The following is a 19,624-nucleotide window of genomic DNA, read 5'->3' as shown; positions in this document are numbered from 1 at the left end:
TCACAGATAAAAACAAACAAACAAAAAAGACTGAACTTCCTCACATCTTGAAACCTAATTAAAAATTTGTTTTTTTTTAAAAAAAACACATTTCAGATTCTTATTGGAGGAAATGTTTCTGGTAATACAGTCTTGGAGGACGATTTCACAACTCTGGACAGCAGGAAATGGCTGCTTCACCCCGGAGGAACCAAGATGCCTGTGTGCGGCTCTGCTGGTGACGCTCTGGTCTTCATCGAAAAAGCTAGCACCCGGTATGTGGTCACCACGGACATTGCTGTGAATGAGGACTCGTTTCTGCAGATAGACTTTGCAGCCTCCTGCTCGGTCACAGACTCTTGTTATGGTAAGTATTCCATTTCCAATTAGAGAGAGGTCAGATGTGTATGAATGGCATCTGTGGCTACCTCTGTCAAAGGCCTGCACTACACCCTTGATAGTCTGTAAGTAAATAGTCAGTGCGTTTTAAGTTAAGCCACAACTGCATTCTTGAAAATATTGTAGATCAATTGAGTTGCAGTTTATTTTTTAAAGCATCAGCTTATTTTTAAGTAGATGTACATGAAGACTTCTTTTATATATAAATAATATCCCCAACTTATCTTTGTAAATCCAGAATTTTTTTTTTAGAATCAGATTTGTAGAAAAAAGGACTCTCATCACATAGAAAATGCCAGAATAAGTAATAGGATTTACAAATAAATTTGTATATATGTGAATTTTAATTCGTGGGGCTTTAGGTTCGTTCAGTTATTGTCTCCTTTGCATCTCCCCAGGAATCATGAAATTTTGTTGTTCCCTTTTTTTATGTGGGTCATAGCATATTCTAGGCCACACTCATTATGACCAATTTGCATCCTCTAGATTGTGCATTCACATATTCACACATATCTTAACACACACACACACCGACCAATCTTAGGAGAAATACAAACTGACATCTTTGCATATGGACCCTTCACCAGAACATGCAGACCTATTAAGATTCTGGGGGATTCTGGGTGCTTCTGGTCGTTCACCACCCCTATCAGTCTTCCTCCAAGAAATCCAAACTAGAATGTTCACAAGGAACTTGTTCTGTCTTAGATTCTGCGGGAGGCAAAACCGGAAGTTCTGGTTACTTCCAAGGACCTGCAAAATCCACATTTTTCATATTGCCATCAGTTTGAACCTAATGGATATATCTTAGTGAGAATCCCAGAAGTACTCATTCTACCTCAGATTCAGTCAGTCAACACTAAACTAGTCAGTAGGGGTGGAACTCAGAAAAGCATAAGGTATACACCCTGACTTCAGTAGGTACAGTCTAGTTGAGGGAATATTTTTAAAAGTACAAGCCCACTAAACAACTAAATCCAGTGCTCTGTGGAGTGGTACTGATGCAAAATGTAATGAAATTTCAAAGGAGGGAAGGAGACTGATAAATGGCCAATCCAAGGAGTTTGGGACAATTTTATAAAGAGCTAAGTCTCAAGTGTGCATTGATAGTTGGAGAGATTTGCAGGGTCAGTGGAGAAGATAGAACATCCCAAGCCAGGCTGGCAGCGTAAGCAAAGAAGAGAAAGTGGGGGTTTCATCAGGGAAACCATGAACTTACCAGCCTGACAGGCAATACCTGAATCTGATGCAGGAGAGAAGAGAGCTGATTTTGAAAACAGAAGGAGACTTTAAGGTCCTAGGTGCCTACTCCCTCATTAGCATAGAAAGTCAATGAGAACCCAAGAGGTAAGTTATGGCATGGTCACAGCATGGTGAGTCCTGGCAGCAGCACCAGGAGAGAATCTCAGCCCTCATAAGCCCAGTCATATGTTTTCTCTGCTGTAGGCTGTCACGGCCTCTTGAGAAAGGTTGTACTAGATAATAAAATGAAAATGATAGTGGCTAAGCAGAGTTGGCAACAAATGAAGCAGGGCCTTACAAAGCAGGCACAAGAATTTGTGCTTGATAAGGTCATGAACAAGAGGGCAAAGTGCAGAGTAGTGGTATGGGGTGTTTTAGGGAGATTAGCCTGAGAGCCAGTAAAGGGAAGTAGGGAAAAATCAGTCCCCATAAAGAAGCCTCTTTGGGACTGTCCACAGGAGCTGGTGAGGACCTGCACTATATGGCGTAAAGAGAAATGGAATGGATGAAACTAATATGACATGCAGGCAGAAAGCAAAGAGCAGCAAGTCTCACACCAGGTGACAGGTTGAATATAAAGGGTGCAAAAGAGAAGAATAAAATAATTGCTAAATTGGAGACCCAGAAAACTAGTGCAAATGTATTGCCATTGATAGAATTTAGTACTTAAAAAGAGATGTCTATTTATAAGGAAAAATGATAAGTTTTTCCTTAGTTTGCATTGAAAGTAGCATCAAGTGGAGAAGCCCTGTAGCAAGGAGGACTTAGAATTCCGAAAGCAAGAACTTCACCTACGCTGTGCATCACAGTGTGCCAGCATCTAGTGTAATGCCCAGCTGAATAAACATTTGTTAATAGAATCAGTCTTGAGACATAAAGTTGGGAAGTTTGGGCACAGAGATAATAGCTGGAGCCCAAGAAGTGTACACATAGAATAGAAAGCCACAATTGGAGTCTGAAAGAATGCCCATAGCTGGGTTAGTTAGTACAGAAGCAGAGGGAGAATAAGGCAAGAGATTTAGAATAATGTCCTCTAGAAGAAAATAAAGTTCAGGAATCAGGGAGTCATCAATAAAGTCAAATGCTCTAGGGAGGACAAGAACAATGAGGACTGAGACGGCCATTATATTCAGCTAGAAAAGGCCACTGGGAGCCTTAGAGCAGTGAGTGGTCCCATGCTGACTGCACAGGAGAATCAGCTGGGGAGCTCTGAGGCTCCTGGCACCTTGGCCCAGAAGAGTGAAACCACAATCTCTGGGCAAGGGACCCTGGCCTCAGGAGTTTCTAAAAGTACCCAGGTGATTTCAGAGTGTAGCCAAGATTGAGAATCACAGCCTCAGAGAAAGAAATTTCAGGAGGTGGGGGCTAAGGATATTTATAAAGCCTAAGAAAGGACAAGAGAGAAGCATAAAATACAAGGAATAAGCTGAACATTTCAGAAGAGAAAACAAAAAAAGAATTATCCTTCTACAGGCCCATGGCCTGACTGTGCCTTGGCAGAAATTGGATGTCCTTCACCTACCTTCTCGTATACTGATTCTGATTTCCTAAAGCACAGTAATAACACAGCAGAGCAGGATGTATAAGCCAAAGAAATTTTGTAATTTCTAAGAAGTTTCTCCTATACCAGGAGCGAAATCAACATTAACTGGTCAGGATCTCTATGGAATGGTCATATTTTGAGAAGGCTGCTCAATTTTTTTTAACTTAAAAAGAAATAATTATTAAAATATATGGTTACTATGTTCTGTTTCTGTATGTAAACCATTAAATAGTGGTAATAATACAAATTATTATAATACATTAAGTTATATATAATTCATATATTTATGTAACAGTCTATAACTGTCAGATTAAATAGTAAATACATATAAATTATAACTATTACTACTGTTGCTTTAACTGTATATGAAGCAATAATTTTGTTAGGATTGTTCTGAAAATTTCTCAGTATAAGAAGGGATTCAGGAAAATTTACTTTATGTTACTTGACAGTATCCCCTTAAAAGAAAAATTATTTCAATGTGGAAGGTCAAAATAATAACTAATAATGTACAGAGGGAAAAATCAAACCAGCAAACATTTCAAACAAGGAAACATAAATATAAGAAAAAATCAAATTGACACTCAGTGGAAATTAAACCATATGAAAACATAAGTGATTATGGTTTCTGGGTCTGCAGTGAGTGGTCCCATGCTGGCTGCACAGGAGAATCAGGAAACTAGTGCAAATGTCTTGCCATTGATAGAATGCCATTGCGGACATGTACTTCCATCCAGAATCATGTTTCCTATTTCAGCCATTGAATTGGAGTACTCAGTAGATCTTGGATTATCATGGCACCCCTTGGTAAGGGACTGTCTGCCAACCCATGTGGAATGCAGTCGCTATCACCTACAGCGGATCCTCGTGTCAGACACTTTCAACAAGTGGAACAGAATCACTCTGCCTCTCCCTCCTTACACCAGGTATGTACGCTTCTGCATGTAGGGAACCTGAATGTGATATGATGTGGCATGGCAGCTCTTAGCACAGCAAGTTTAAGTAAGATGTGATAATATTTTCTTACTTGTTATAGTAGTTCCAGGCATAAATTATTAAGGCCATCTTAATAAGTAAAATAAAATCCAGGTTTTGTGGTGATATTGTTCTGTGTGTCCCCCAAATCCAGGCCTTTACTGACTTTTAACTCTAATATTTTTAAAGAATTGCATATTCAAGAGAACTGGCTGAATTAGTGAGCTTCTCCAACTTAACTCACTGTGCCAAAAACAAGTCTTAAATTTAAAATAAACATATTGGATGCAAAATAAACTGGAATAGTGTATTTTCTATCAGTCAAACTATTTTAAATATAGCAGTGAGTGGTGTCATTATCGATAGATGTAGCAAATAAATGTGTATTAAAATTAGTGTCCACTTTTGCAATTTTATTTTGAAAAGTATCTTGAGAATTATCACCTGGAACATTCTTTTAGGTGAAAAACAATTGTAAATGCTTTATTCCTTGTGTCTGTAAGAAATGCTGGTGGCTTAAAATTGACCGCTAGATGCTGGTAAAGAAGTTAAGTCTAAACTACATGCATATTCACACTCGTTTGAGTAAAGCAGAGAATTCATCTTGCCTGGTGGGATTGTGTTACATGATTCTCTCTCTTTTCATCAGCTATGTCGGTGCTAATCACAGTAAGGCTTTAAAACCTTGATAGGAATTCCTGTTTTCTTCCAGAAAATGATAATCAGTTGCTGCTGTTAAGAAAGAAGTGAAACAACCCATGTAGTATGTGGAACAGGAATTAGAGTTTGGGCTCATTATTGCTCCTTGCCTCCCCAAAAATGAAGGATGAATAAATCCTCCTAGCAAATGTTCATAAAATTCAACCATTCATCTAGAACATAACTTTTCTTGGGATTATCATAAATGGGATGGTTTCCGTTACTAACAGCCTAGGGCTCCTCTACAATTGCTGGCTCAGAGGTATGAGACTATATTAACTGTCAGCAGAGTTGCCAAGTTTCAGTGAGATACGTGAGATTTTGTTGCTCATTAAAGGTATTGCCATGCATGAATTATTAAGGCGATCTTAATAAGTAAAATAGAAAAAAAAACTCCATTAAGGCAGTAGTCTTTTAAGTCTTTATGAATTCTGTGAATTATTACCCAGCTACTTGGTAACATTTTGCAAATAAATGACATTCTAAGATTTACTCTGGCTAGTCATTATACCCTTGAGTCTTTTACTCAATAACAGTAATTATTTTTCATCTTTTAATCTATCCTTTAATTGTCTCTTGCACATACCCTAAGAATTTTGACCCTTTCAAATGATATTTGAAACTTTTGATGAGGATCCATTTCCTTTTGTTATTGTATTGGAAATACGCAACTTGTTTATTTTACTACCCTCAAAGCTCATGTTGAACAGTGTCTTAAAAGAAACACTGTTTTATAACAAGGCCCTTCATACAATTCGTAAAGAAACAAGCATGGCTGGAGTCCAAGCTAGACCTATTTCTTATCATGCTCTGCTATATGCCAGAGATCATTAGAGCAGAATGTAGGCTCAGAGCACTTTGTCTCAAAATACAAATTAGCATATCTATACTGTATCTGCTCTTACATCCTTTTTAAATATCTTGCTACTTTTTAAATATCTTGAGTTGAACTTACTGTCTCAACACCTGCAGTGTTCAGACAGCAATGTTTATTTCATTCATCAGGGCACAATTGAGAATTTCAGTTTGTAGCTCTTCACTATAAACAAACATGATGCTGACAACTTAAAGCCATGTGCTAAGTAAGGGCTTGGAGTGTCCGTAACACTGTGCCAACTGTCATTTTGTCCACTCACTTACTTATCATATGCCCACAAGGCTAGGATCCCAATATTTTTGGCACAGTAGTGTTAAGAGTGAACTGAGGTTGATTATCCACAAACTGACATTAAATCATTATCCAAACTGAAATGCCAGTAGTCATCGGTAGCAATTATTCATTCATTTAGTCATTTATTAAACAAATATTTTTGAAGTGCTTGGTCTATTCAGCTGGGAGCTGAATTTATCCCTGCCTCAGGGAACTTTTAGTCCAGAAGTGGGAAATAAGTATTAACTAGAAATGACCAGTGATCTCAGAAGGAAATATAAAGTTCAACTGTGATAAGTAATGGAGGAAAGTTGCATGATGCTAAGAGATTATATATCACAGAGAGATTTACCTTAGTCAAAAAGGTCAAGGGACATCTTTCTTGAGGAAAGAATAACTAAAGTAAGATATGGAGAATAATTAGAAGCTAACTATATGAAGAGTAAGTGGAAGGGTGTGGCAGGCAAGGAAAACAGACTATAGTAGGAGGAAGCAGGCATGCCTGAGATATTGAAAGAATGGATTAGAGAGAGTAAGTGAGGTGTGAGATGGTGGCAGACCATGAAAAGCACAGTAGGTTGTGCTGCATTGTAGGGCATTTGCTACATGAATGATGAAAAGCCTGCTACAGTGCCTGAGAATAGAAAGGCATGATCAGATTTGCATTCACAAAAGTTTATTCTAAATGGAAAACAGATTAGGGAGATGGGAGTAGATGCAAGGAGACACTTAAAGGGGCATTAAGTGCTGGTAGCTTGGACGTACATGCAACAGGTGTGAAGTGGGGGAAATTCAAGAGAAATGGAGGCAGTGAAATTGACTGAGCTCAATGATGAAAGGGACGTGGAGGGTGAGGGAGAGTGTAGTGCTGAAGATGACTCCCTGGTTTCTGAATGGGATGCAGATGCTTTCAGTGGGAAGGGAACACTGCGACCAAACACAGATGCATCCCAGTCGGCTCCAGCCATTGCTGCTAAAACCTAAATAAATTGGGGTAGATTGAATCACAGTCTCTATTCCTCCCCATACTCACTGGTTAAGTCAAGTCTTCCCAGAAGAAAAAATAAAATGAATGCAAAGTATTGCAGTTTAGAGGAGGTCTCCATCTTTTCAGCCCTATGAGCTTTGAAGCAAGTCATTTCATGTCCATAAGCTTCAGTTCCCTCACCTGAAAAATGGAGAAACTTTTAACCATATAAAAATCTAATAAATGAGCATGGAAGCCCATAAAAGGGCTGACATTGTAAACATTTATTAAAATAAAAATAAATCATTTTAACTTTTATGAGTTAACAACATAATCACACTTGTTAACCATAGCACTAGTTTATTATCAGACCTCAATTGCAGTCCAATTAAGAAGTCTTCCTAAGGAGAGCAGGCCCGTGGTAGTGGTGGGACAACGTCTGCATCTCCTGCCCTGGAGGAGGTTACAATCTGAGTGGGAAAAAATAAACAATTTAGAAGTAACATGTGCTGTATATAATTCAGAGCTTCCCTGAGGAATGGGTGGTAGTAATTGAGAGATTAAAGTAGCCTTTGAATGCCAGAGTTAGAGAGGTTTTTGTGGAAGAGACGGGCCCTGGCCTCAAAGGATAGCTAGGGTTTAGGGAGGTAAAGGGAAGAATATTCTGAATTAGGGAAATAATGCAAACAAGGAGTTGCTAACTAAAAAGAGGCCTCATATCTAGAAGCTGTGGAAAGTTGTTCCTCAGCAGAGTTGGGTTAATGTATAGCAAGCATTGAAGCAAGCAGAAAAGTTTAGAATTGTAGGAAAAATGAATTGAAGCATGTTTTGAGCTGAGAATATTCTTCCAAGAAAAAAATTGGGAGAATAGAGATTCAGGTAAGAGAACGTGGCAAAGGCATTGGTGATAATGACTGTACGTGCATTAACAAGGGTCTGCGCTGCAGTTAACCTGAGGGAGTGAGGCAGGTCTTACTGACATTTCCAAGAAAGAATTGATGAAACTCAGTCACTGATTTCTTCTCCATTGTGCCCATTAAGAGATGACTCTAAAGTTTGAAAAGAGAGTGGTGAGATGTGGGGAGAGAGTCAAAGTCAATTCCAGGAGGGACAATATGGCAAGTGTAATCAGATGATGCTGAAATAAATGTGATGACTGCAGATACAAATGGACACATGCATTTGACAGGGACATGAAAATCGGAGCCCAGGGGAAGACAATAAACTTCGTAGGCATGAGTGTAGAGGTGATAGGCCCTGATACAAAGCTGCAGCAGCTCTGCAGAGCAGAGCATTTAAAAATAGAAAAGGCTCCTTAAATGTTGTAGCAGAATGAGTGGAATGGCTATTGAAGGAACCAGGAAGATGCAGTCAGGGAGGCAGAGGAAGAATCAGAAAAATACAGTATCCAAAAGCCAAGTGAGAACAGAATATCAAGCACGAAGAGGTGGCCATCGGTGACAAATGCTACAGAGAGTCATGAGGAAAAGAAGTTTCATAGCAAATTTACTAGATGTTTTAATAAGGAGATGGTCAGTGACCTTCCAAAGAACAGTTTCAATAAGATACTGCAAATAAATACAGCTTGTCTGGCCCCAGAGCCCCTGGACTTCACCAAATATTAATACTGCATCTTTATTGCATGTATATATACTCCTGAAAGAAATAGGAAGGGCAGAATGCCAAGACTTCTTGAGAGAGGCTGAAAAAGATAGGAAGATGCCAAAACAATTTCATAGCCCTTAATCTGCATCGGCCTCCTCCTCCTCTTTACTAACGCCCACCTAAAAATAGCAGGTGGCTCAAGTGGCATGCATTCTTGAAACGTCACCTGAGAACCAGGGTGAGTCAGTGGAAGGACAGGTAACACAAAGCCACCGAGAAAGGGAGGTGGGGAGCTGCCACGGGACGGCTCAGGTGTGAGTTGACTATTTTAAGTCACAGTTTGAAAATGATCCGTTCCCTCTACTGGCCCTAATGACCTGGCTGATACCTCTGTCTTTAAAGATTAACTACAACACTTTGGAAGTCAGGTGGTTTTTGCCATGGCATGGAAGTTATTTGGTGCTTGCAGGAAGTTTAAAGGAAAGGTGACAAGCATAAGAAGGGCAAGAAGATTGTGAAAAGATTGGGGTGATGGAATGAAATAGTGAAGTCTGTGCTTTTTTGCAGGTAAACAAATTTAGAGAGGGAGGATGTTTCAATGATGTTTTCACCTATTATAATAACTGCAAACAAATAAAAAGTCATCGTCTAAGAAAGCCAAATAACTAAGCATAATATTTAGGGGTTCATCATAGGGAAATATTCAAGGGAAATATTTGTTCATTTTTTAAAGGCATGATTCTTTAAACTTGCCCTGATACTCTTTCTTTCCCTCCATTGTTACTTCTAACTTACCAGTATCTTTTGAGACACTTGGCAAGTGTTCATATTACTGAACATCTTGTTAAGATTTTCAGTCAAGCCAAGGAAGCCTTGCGTTTCTCACACATTCATCTTCTCATGCATCATTTTGATACTTTGAACACCACTGCTATTACTTTTTCAAATTTCTGCTGGTCTTTCAGGACTACAGAACATAAACTAAGTTTGATTTCACATAGTGAATATATTACTGTATATTTTGGTATTCTGGTAAGACAAATGAAATCTATTCCCATTTCCACTACATCAGAGAATCAAACTACTTCCAGAAATTCTGCATTCCCTCTAAGCTTTATCAGTTGTCAAACTTGATGCCAAAGTTATCAGAGAATTTGAGATTTGGCTAATTGCTATGTACTTAAGATTGTTTTAACCATTAAATGTAAGTTATTCTCCATTAAAAAGGTATTCTATAAAGTTATAGGAAATTCCTTTTATTTGAAGGATAGTCCAGTGTATTTGGTGCCCTCAGTAGGCTTACTTAAAACACTGTAGTTTTTATTATTATAATTATTTTGTTATTGTAATTATCAGAAAAATAATAAAACCATATTTCAACAAAAGGATAGCCATTCTCTTTTATTTATAATCCTCAAATCAAAATTTCACTTTGAGTTTAAAGGAACCACAGATTATTTTTGGCTCACATTTATCTATTTAAAACCCAAACATACCGAATAAAAGAGAACAGTCTGCTATACTTCAGTGTAATTATTATCCAACTTCAATAATTACTGATTTGTGACTAACCTTGTTTCATCAACAGCACCACTCATTCCTGCCCCCCATAATATTTTGAAGCAAATCCCAGTCATCATATCAACTAAGTACGTTAGTATGTATCTCTAAAAGAGGACTTCAAAAGAAATGCAATAGCATGATCCCACCTACAAATCCATAATTTCTTATTCAATACTAACTCAGTATTCAGTTTTCAAATGTTCCTGTTTGTCTCATAAAACATGTTGTAGTTTTTTAAATAAGGATACAAATTAATGTAATCCGTTGACATGACTTTTAAGTCTCCTTTAACCTCAGGGTCCCCCTTCCTGCCTTTTAAGATGAGGACTAAGACACAGAGTTACTTGATTTTCACCACAGATACATAGTCAGTGGCTGAACCAGGATAATGCCAAAGTTCTCCGTTTGTCCTCTGTCAAGGAAGAAGAAAGGCCATGCGGGATAGCTCATTTCAATTCTTCTATTGCTAACTCTATCATGTGCTTTCCACCCTAGTTCCAGAGAGGTATCAAGAAGGATCTAGGTCACCTTATAAAGGTACCTAACCTTTATCACATTTGTTTGGGCTCATACCTGTAGTCCAGACACTTTCTCCTCTCTTGCCAGTACTCAGACTTCAGTGTATTATAAGAAATTTAGGAGAAAAAATATTAAATGACAGTATATATTCTTTTATGGACACATTAAAGTTATCTAAAAATCCCAAAATGGTACAATCATTTGGTCTCCTACAAATACCCAATGTAAATTAAAATCATCAAGAGAATTTTCTACCAAAAGATTTTGGATGCCTAAATTAAATGGCTAGCTGCCGAACCTATAGTCATCCAGTCTTTACCTGCCAGCAAGAACAACTAGAGTTCTCAGTAACACATCAATTCCAGCAGTGATTTGCTAAGTCAGGAGATAGTGGGTGAGTATATACACACAACCTGTTTTCCACAGCAGCTAGACCATTTTGCACTCCCACCCCAACCACATCCTTACCAATACATGTTATTGCTGTCTTTTGTATCATAGCCATCCTCATGGGTATGAAGTCATACCTCATTGTGGTTTTGATTTGCATTTCTCTAATGACTAATGATGTTGAACATCTTTTCAACTAATGATGTTGATTGTTAAACATCTTTTCATGGACTTACCAACCATTCATATATCTTCTTTGGAATATCTCTACTTTTATCAAACACAGAAAAATAGGCTAATGAAGGAAATTTTATGCCCAATATAAAGGCAGGGTCTTGGCTAGCAAAACAAATAGAAGATGCATTTTGAAATAGCCCTCTAACTCAAATGCAGAGGGCCAAGAGCTTCAAGTATGACATTAACTTGCAGAAGTCAAGATAAATAGACTTGTGTGTGCATACAGCAGCAAAACACACTGCAGTCCATAGTTGAAAAACTGTTCATATGTAGGGGGAGTGGTGGGGGTAGGATTATTTTGTGCAGGTTGCAGGTTGAGGTAGGGTTATGAAGGGTTCACATTGAAAATACAGAGTAATAATGAACCAAGGGATTCTTGCTTGTCTTAGTTTTGTGAGTGAATCAGTGTGACTTAGGACACTGAGCCCCGATTTCTTTGTTGGTGGGGTGAGGTGCTTAGCTATATTTTCTAGTCCTAAATATTTCTGCATCTTTTTGAGAGTAAAGGAGACATCAAGGAAAACAGAAAAGATTTTTTTTTTAATTATGTATGGCTCCTCTCAAAGGGCTTTCTCTCCTACAATGACGATGGTAACAAGGACTTCATAGGTAGACAGAGCTGTCCTGAAGAAAAGAGCAGATGCAGACCCTCTGAAATCTATATCAAAACCTATCTAGAGGTGTGGAGGTAGCGTGGGGAAAGTTTCCTGGGGAGAGCAGCGATAGAAACACTGTTGATAGTGACATTTTTTTAACTGCCTAGTAATAGATAATAAAGAACACTTACGGAGCACTTACTATGTGGTGTGCCTGGAGAGGGAATGATTTAAGTTCAGAATAGCAAGAGGAGGCATTTCAAGGATATGGAAAAAGGAGGAATCTGCTTTGGGGCCATTTTCCCCAGAACTCCAAGAAGTAGCAGCTGGCGGTGGCCATCATTGTAAGAAAACTTCAGGACAAATGATGACACCTGCCAAGGGACCTCACCATGACACTCACAGGTCTTGGTAAACATGAGCTAATTAATTTTCACAACACCCTTGTGAGGTGGGAAGTAGCATTTTCTCTGTTTTACAGATGGGGAAGTGTCAGCGCATAAACATAAGTGATTTGGCCCCTTTACATAGTGAAGCTGCGACAGGGCTGGGAATGAGAAGTCCCGGAAACTCAACGGCCAGACTTTCATTCTTAACTTATGCTCCAATTCATCCCCTTAGTGAAAGTTTTCCTTTTCTTATAAAACAATATCTGATAGCATATGTACCCCTGTTTTATGGCTACATAATTACTCGGTGTAATTTTTGTCAAGAAAATAAAATCGTCACATTTAAGAAAGGGCCCAGAAATCATCTGATTTAACTTCCACCTCCTCATTATACATGCAAGTTATTCACCATAGACATAGAATTTACTAGTACCAGAGTACGGATTATAGCCCTTCTATATCTTTACTCATAGCCAACCTCAGTTTTAGTACATCCTACATGTGGTCTCCCACTGATTCCTTTTCTGTGGAATGCCACAGAGTTGTGCAAACTGAAAATGTCATGGTTAGAAGTCCCTGTTATCAACACCAGCAGTGCACCTGGCTCTCAAATCTTCTGTACAATCCCTCTGTTAAGTGGCTATGATTAAACACAACCAATGATCAGAAAGCCACCACCTACTAGGAAGCCCATACAACCTCCCAACTGCTAGGAAATTCTCCTCCCCCTTCAACAGCCATCAGATCACTGCCTTTTCCACCGCCAACCTGCATTCCCTGCCCACCCATCCTACAAGACCTCTCTTATTTCATTCTGCCTAGCCATCTTTATTACTGTCAACTTGATATTCTTTCAGAAAATGTTTATGAGGCCCCAGGTATGAATGTCACCAACAATAAAATGATAAATGAGGAGAATAATCCAATAGAGGAAACTATGCATAAATGGGCATTTTTTGTAAAAGGCAATAAGGGCTTTGATGGACCATGTATTACATATTAGGGGAACAAGGAAATGTTATTACTTGCCTACTATCTATAAGCACTGAAGATACTAAACAATGTTCCCTGAAGGAATACAGAGCTATTCCCTGCCCTTCAGAAGCTTACGGTCTAAAAGGAAGAATAAGTATATAAGTGTTGACTTGTTATTAGAATCCAAGTAGTAATGTGATATAGAAATGCGATATTCTACCATGTTATTTATGTTACTGCATGTATGTAGGCATAGCTATTAATAAACTCAAGTCATTAAAAATTAACCAATCCTTGGAGCCACTGAGTTCACAACCATGGGGGGACATCTTTGCATGGCTGGGAGAATGATGGCTCCCAGACACCAACTTCCTGAGCCTGTAGAACACCTACTAAGTGCTAGGCGCTGTTCGCTGAGTGTATAGTGTTGAACAAAAAGGGATGACCTGGCTCTTTTAATTTACTCCTCTGAGGAGGAGACAGACACTTCAGAAATATACATGCAAAGAAATATCTGACTACAATTGTGATAAGTGCTATAAAAGAAGAGCAGTTTGCTATGAGAGAAATGTAATTTTTAAAGAGATCAGAAAGAAAAATTCTCTGTGAGGGCCTCACACTTCCTCAGAGATCTGAGGGACCCACAGGGGTGACCCAAGCAGAGAGAGAGGGAAAGAAGCGTGCTGGCCAAAGGTGGGAAGCGTTTGATGAGCTTTGGGACCTGAGGGAAAAATACAGTGCTCCAGAGGTGTGTGCCCCAGGGGCAGGACTAGACCCAGCTCCAGCAGGGCCAAGTGGGCCAGAAGGAGTTTGGGGTGGAAGTTACATGCAGTAGAAGTGGGAGGAGGGTACTTGGTAGACATTTATCTGCTGGAACATATGGGAGCTGGGGAGCAAGGAGGGTTGTGGAGAATCAGTGCCTAGACGGTCAGTAAACTAATAATCGATCTGAACTGTTTATTTTCAGAGGGCAGGTTTTAGTCTGGTCTCTTTTCTGTTTTCTAACCTTAGAATACATGTCTTCAACTAGAAAATATAAAATCTTTGCTGTTGTTTAGTCCTGTGTCCTGTCTAAAACAGATATCTCTCCATCAAGCGATGAACAGTTTCTGAATGACAAAAGTATATGAAGCCATAAAACAGAATCTGCTTTGGCTAATCATTTCCTCTTCTGGTCTTTGTTCAGACTCGCTTGAGCCTCAGGCATTGTCTGGATTTTACTGCCATCTAGTGTCTCTGAAAACATGTTTATTTGTGTTTCTGAACAAGACACCAAAACTGCATAAATGATCAAATGTATTTCTGCTTCTGAAATGAGAGAATCCCTTTTGGTTTTATTTATATTGCATTGAAATCAGTTTTTTCATAAGTCCAGTCTTATTTTTTATCCTCTCTCTTTTCTCTGTCTAGTTATCTAGGGTTTCACTGATCCCTCTGATTTACACCCTTACTGTCTCCTTAAGGCTTTCATGGTGAGGCTTCCTCACGAATGTTGTGGGAGGTGGTCAGTAAGCCCAATGGCTGAAAGTGTCTGGCCATCAGGAGAAAGTAGGAGCTGAAATCTAGCGCATATCCTGCTTCCCAAGTCAAATGCAGAGGGGTTGTGGCTGCTCAAGGACAGCCATCTTCTCCTAATTTGCAAATATAAGTTAGCAGCAGTGCTTCAAGTCACTCCACAACAGTTACCCCACAAAAATCAGGGCTCACTGTTCCCCTGAGGCTACTGGTGTTAGGATCAGTTTTAGTTTTCTGTTACAGTCTGTTTTTATAAGGCTCAGAAATCATCATCCCAAAACATATTCTCAAGCTATTGCATTTCATTTTGTGAATCAAAATTTTGCATAGAATATTGCAATAATGGACACTCTTTTCAGAACAGGCGTAGAGGTTTATGTGCATTTGAGTTACAGTCTCCATGCACGTGTTCAGATATACCAGAACACCTTCCCTTTTCCACCACATACTTCATTATAATTCTCTTTTTTTTCAAAGGTCCCAAGCCACTCGTTTCCGTTGGCATCAGCCAGCTCCTTTTGACAAGCAGCAGACATGGGCGATAGATAACGTCTATATCGGGGACGGCTGCATTGACATGTGCAGTGGACATGGACGCTGCATCCAGGGAAGCTGTGTGTAAGTGGGTCTTTCTTTTCCTTCTGTCAAAAGTTCCTGACTCACATTTCAGGCAGGACATTTTTCTGAAACTTGTTTTTGAATCACTCCCAAGCTGCCTTAGGTTATATACACTTTTCCTGAAATCTGATATTGTGCTAACTATGGAGTCTTTGGATATTTTATCTTCATTCTTAGAGGTTAGGAACTGAATGACAGCTATCTTGTCAGGAGAGGCTGAATTATAATTGATTTTCATTTCATTTTATTTTATTTCCTTCTGTGTTTCTGTGATACACCTGAGCTTTGAAAAGGACATGAGAAGAGGTTCACGAGTTCAGTTTGTTCCAACAGAATAGTAATACATCATAAGTATTTTCTCACTTAAGTCTAATAGATGTAATAATATTCATTGCTGTGGTTTAATTGGTATTCCCATGTTGTTGCATAAGAAAGTTATAAACGTCTGATTAGTTTACCAGGTGTGTTTGATAGAAAGGCCTACTGTTTTAGACAGCCATAGCATCTTTGAGAGGATCTAAATAAAGTGCTCGTGTGTGTTGTGTACTGCAGGCTTCTGGTGCTTTTTTAAAAATATATATTACTCTGTTCAATGGGGTAATAGGAATGAAGATGCTGATGAGAATTGCTAGTCCCTTTTCCATTAATCTCCATACACCTGGGAAGTCTTTCCTTTGATTAATGATTCCAATCCATGCCTAGGATGACCTCAGACACCCCAGAGCCTTGTAGTCCTATATTCATATTTCTCCCCCCACTGAACGGGAAATCAGTCCTGTGGTTGAGATGACAGATGCCATCCAAAGTACCTCCCACTGTTTGGAACATGGTCTCTTTGATTCCTAATTAGCCCAAAGCTTCTATTTTAAAAACCCATTTCATAAATTCCCAGGACCTACCAGTGTAGGTGGGCAGCTGCAGTTGTCTGTCAGCCATCCAGAGCTGTGTCGTGTAGACAGAGCTTTAGCAAATTCTTTGAAGTGGCTTCTTTCTCTCCACCTGTAAGCCCAAGTCACTACTTTAGGTAAGCTTAAAGGCAGTTACTTTACAGCTTATTTCTAACCTAAGCACTGTTAAGGAGAGCAGGTGAATTCTGGCAAGCTCTGTGGAAATAAATAACCTTTCATCATCCTGGACTAGGAGAAAGAGTTGGCTTCACTAATTTGAGAACACAGTTGTGGAGGCTTTCTTTGATGTTGAATTGTCCTTTCTCTTTCTCCACATCCAGCTGCGATGAGCAGTGGGGTGGCCTGTACTGTGATGAGCCAGAAGCCTCCCTTCCAATCCAGCTCAAAGACAACTTCAACAGAGCTCCGTCCAACCAGAACTGGCTGACTGTGAATGGAGGGAAATTAAGCACTGTGTGTGGAGCTGTGGCTTCAGGAATGGCTCTCCATTTCAGCGGGGTAAGTGATGGCTGCTGGTTACTCATTTCTGCATCCTCTGAGTTCCCCCCAAAATCTTGAGTCTCTTTTGAAGTTTAATTGGCAGATCAAGATGCAGAATTAAATACTCTAAATGCACAACCCTGATGTGAACTTGCAACTTTATGCAAATCAGAAAATACCAATTATTTCCAATATTTTCCTATCACAAATCAGTTGAGACAATCTGATTATGCAAGGTGGTGTCAGCATAAGACATAGTTAAATACACATTAAAAAAAGGACTTAAATGAATCTCTACCCTGGAAGAACATGGGTTGTACAAAAGATGTATGAAGGTCTTCCATCTAGATAATGCTCTAATTGAAAACTCTTGAGTTTGCAACAGATTTGGGATTTAAAGAGCCAAAAATCTGGAAAATGAGCTTCGTTTCCTGAATTTATTAACAATAATTCATCTTTTCTACAAATTCTCCAAGAAAGGATAATTGTTAGTAATTCCTAGACATTTATATTTATAGCAGATTATTTGGTGAATGACAACAGCAATGTTAGAAAATGTCTTTCAGAAGTTTTATAGTAATTCTACTTTGCTGCCAAAGATGATTTATTTAAAAATAGCTTTTCCCCAATACCACAAATATCCTCCATAGGCAATTTATTTTAAAAATTACAAGTTCATTGTCCTTTATTTCCCTACCATATCCTTCTATAGAGTTTGCATTTGAGCCAATGAAGTACTTTATTTACATGCAGTGATTTAGCTCAAGAGTGACAATCTAAGATGTTTATACTCATCAACACTAAGAAGGCCCTGTTTACCAGACTTTTCTTAGCTTAGGTGGAACTCTAAGAGGCCTAGTTTTCCTTATATGTTCAACTAAGAAAAATCTACCTAAGATAGATAGATAACATGAAATTAAGATAGTGAATTAAGATAGATAACATGAAAATCAGCTATAAAAGTTTAAATAAAAAGCATTGCAACTGTTGTCTCTGATCATAATTAAATTATATGAAGTTTTTAGATGCAGTCATTTTTAAACTTCACATTGACGTAGTCATCTCAACATGCTATTTTATTAATATATAATGCCTTTTTAAAAAATCCAATGAATATCCATTAATAACTAGAAATAGTTTAAGAAAAAACAAGTTACTTTCATTCCAACTCCCTTATTGCTTATAGGAAAATAGAAGAGAATCTCCTTAGAGTCCATTGCCCTTTGTAAGTTCTAATGCTGAGATTTCTAAGTTCAGCAAATCCTTGCTGAGTTCCCACTGTGTGCTAGAGACCATGCTAGGAGCAGTACAGTAGGAGAGATTATAAGAAAATCAGTATTAAAATACCATGTGACTTGTATTCCAAAAGAATCATCAAAAGAACACAAGCCAGAGAAAACCTGTAACCTGCCATTACAGCTCCTCGTGCAGTCATGCTCCCTTGTCATGTTGTGTTGTGTTCTGCTCTTTCCCTTAGGCTTGCAGTCGACTGTTGGTCACTGTGGATCTAAACCTCACCAACGCCGAGTTTATCCAATTTTACTTCATGTATGGATGCCTAATTACACCAAACAACCGTAACCAAGGTGTTCTCTTGGAATATTCTGTCAATGGAGGCATTACCTGGAACCTGCTGATGGAAATTTTCTATGACCAGTACAGTAAACCTGGGTTTGTATTCTGTTTTATCTCCAGTAACTAGTAAGGGTCCGTAGACACAGGGTTCACACAGGGGACCCACACCCTACTGATGGGTAGGCAACACCTCTGAGACTGACATGAAGATAAAGTTTCTGAACTGGATAAACAGCTGGTTTGGGTGTTTATTTCAAAAACTAGTTTTTGAATCCCAGAATATCACAATGCCAATAATGAACAGACCCAGTGCAAAAACCCATAAATTAATAAGTATATGATAATTTATTTCAGCAACACTTTGGGAAAATGGAAACAGAAAAGCAAGTTATTTCAATAGATAGATAGATACATACATACATACATACATAGATTAGATAGATAGATAGAGTTTAGTCATTTTAGAGAATTGGGACCTAGAAAAAAAACACAATAGAATGTAAATATCCTTAAGAAGCCTAGAGTATATTTTCTACATTCCTCATTAGAAAACACTGAATAAATACATTGTATGGGTCATTAAAAATATATGTATATTTTTGAAGGGCAAAAGCAAAATCAATGTGACCAATTAGAAGAGTCAAAAAAGCTGTTAAAAAGGAAAAAAAGCGTTATTAATTGAAGTGGGAAAAGGAGAAATGGGAGGAGGAAGGGTAAAGACGAAAGAAGGAGAGAAGGAGAAGCTGGGGGAGAGGACAGCAGAGGGGAGCAGACAGGAAGAGAGGGAGAAGCAATACAGCCCAGTCAAGAAACAGAATTTAAAAAAGCACCAAGTAAAAGAAGAAGAAACAGATAATCTCTCAATTCCTGGCAAGCCAGGTAGAAGCTAAAAATCAGGTAAAATGTAAACAACGAATCCTGTAAATGGTAAGTTAAATTCAATGTATCAGCTAAAAGTAGGTTCAGCTGTGAATGGCAGAAACCCCAAAATAACTTACAAGGTGTTTTTTGCCTCCTTACATAAAGTAGAAGCAGAAGAAAGTAGCCCAGGGCAGCTACAGCAGCTCCACAAACACCTGACACCCTGGTTCCTTCTGCCTGGTCCTACATCGATGACTCTCAACACACAACCTCCTCTCATGGCCCAAAAGCCCCTCCACAGCCGGCCAGCAGGAAGGAGGCTGGGGCGAGAAGGGTGTGCTGTCTCTCCCTAAGGACGCTTGCTACCAGTTATCCATACTGTGCTGTCATTCCAGTAGCCAGATACCAGCCACAGAGACACAGCCAGATGCAAGGGAGC

At 38.9% G+C, this 19,624-nt stretch overlaps 1 protein-coding gene across 2 annotated transcripts in view; it reads left to right on the top strand.

The window, feature by feature from the left end:
- Positions 1-19,624, top strand: part of RELN (reelin) — a 514,773-nt gene that overhangs the window by 460,366 nt on the left and 34,783 nt on the right. For both annotated transcript variants that reach the window (XM_037001388.2, XM_073238979.1), the window contains exons 45-49: positions 97-346; positions 3,921-4,089; positions 15,221-15,361; positions 16,590-16,767; positions 18,227-18,420. In XM_037001388.2, the coding sequence (XP_036857283.2) occupies positions 97-346; positions 3,921-4,089; positions 15,221-15,361; positions 16,590-16,767; positions 18,227-18,420 (932 nt within the window). The remainder of the gene's footprint in view (positions 1-96; positions 347-3,920; positions 4,090-15,220; positions 15,362-16,589; positions 16,768-18,226; positions 18,421-19,624) is intronic.

Source organism: Manis javanica, chromosome 6, assembly GCF_040802235.1.
Source record: "Manis javanica isolate MJ-LG chromosome 6, MJ_LKY, whole genome shotgun sequence".
Taxonomy (NCBI): Eukaryota; Metazoa; Chordata; class Mammalia; order Pholidota; family Manidae; genus Manis; species Manis javanica.
This window is presented reverse-complemented; position numbering and strand designations above follow the sequence as displayed.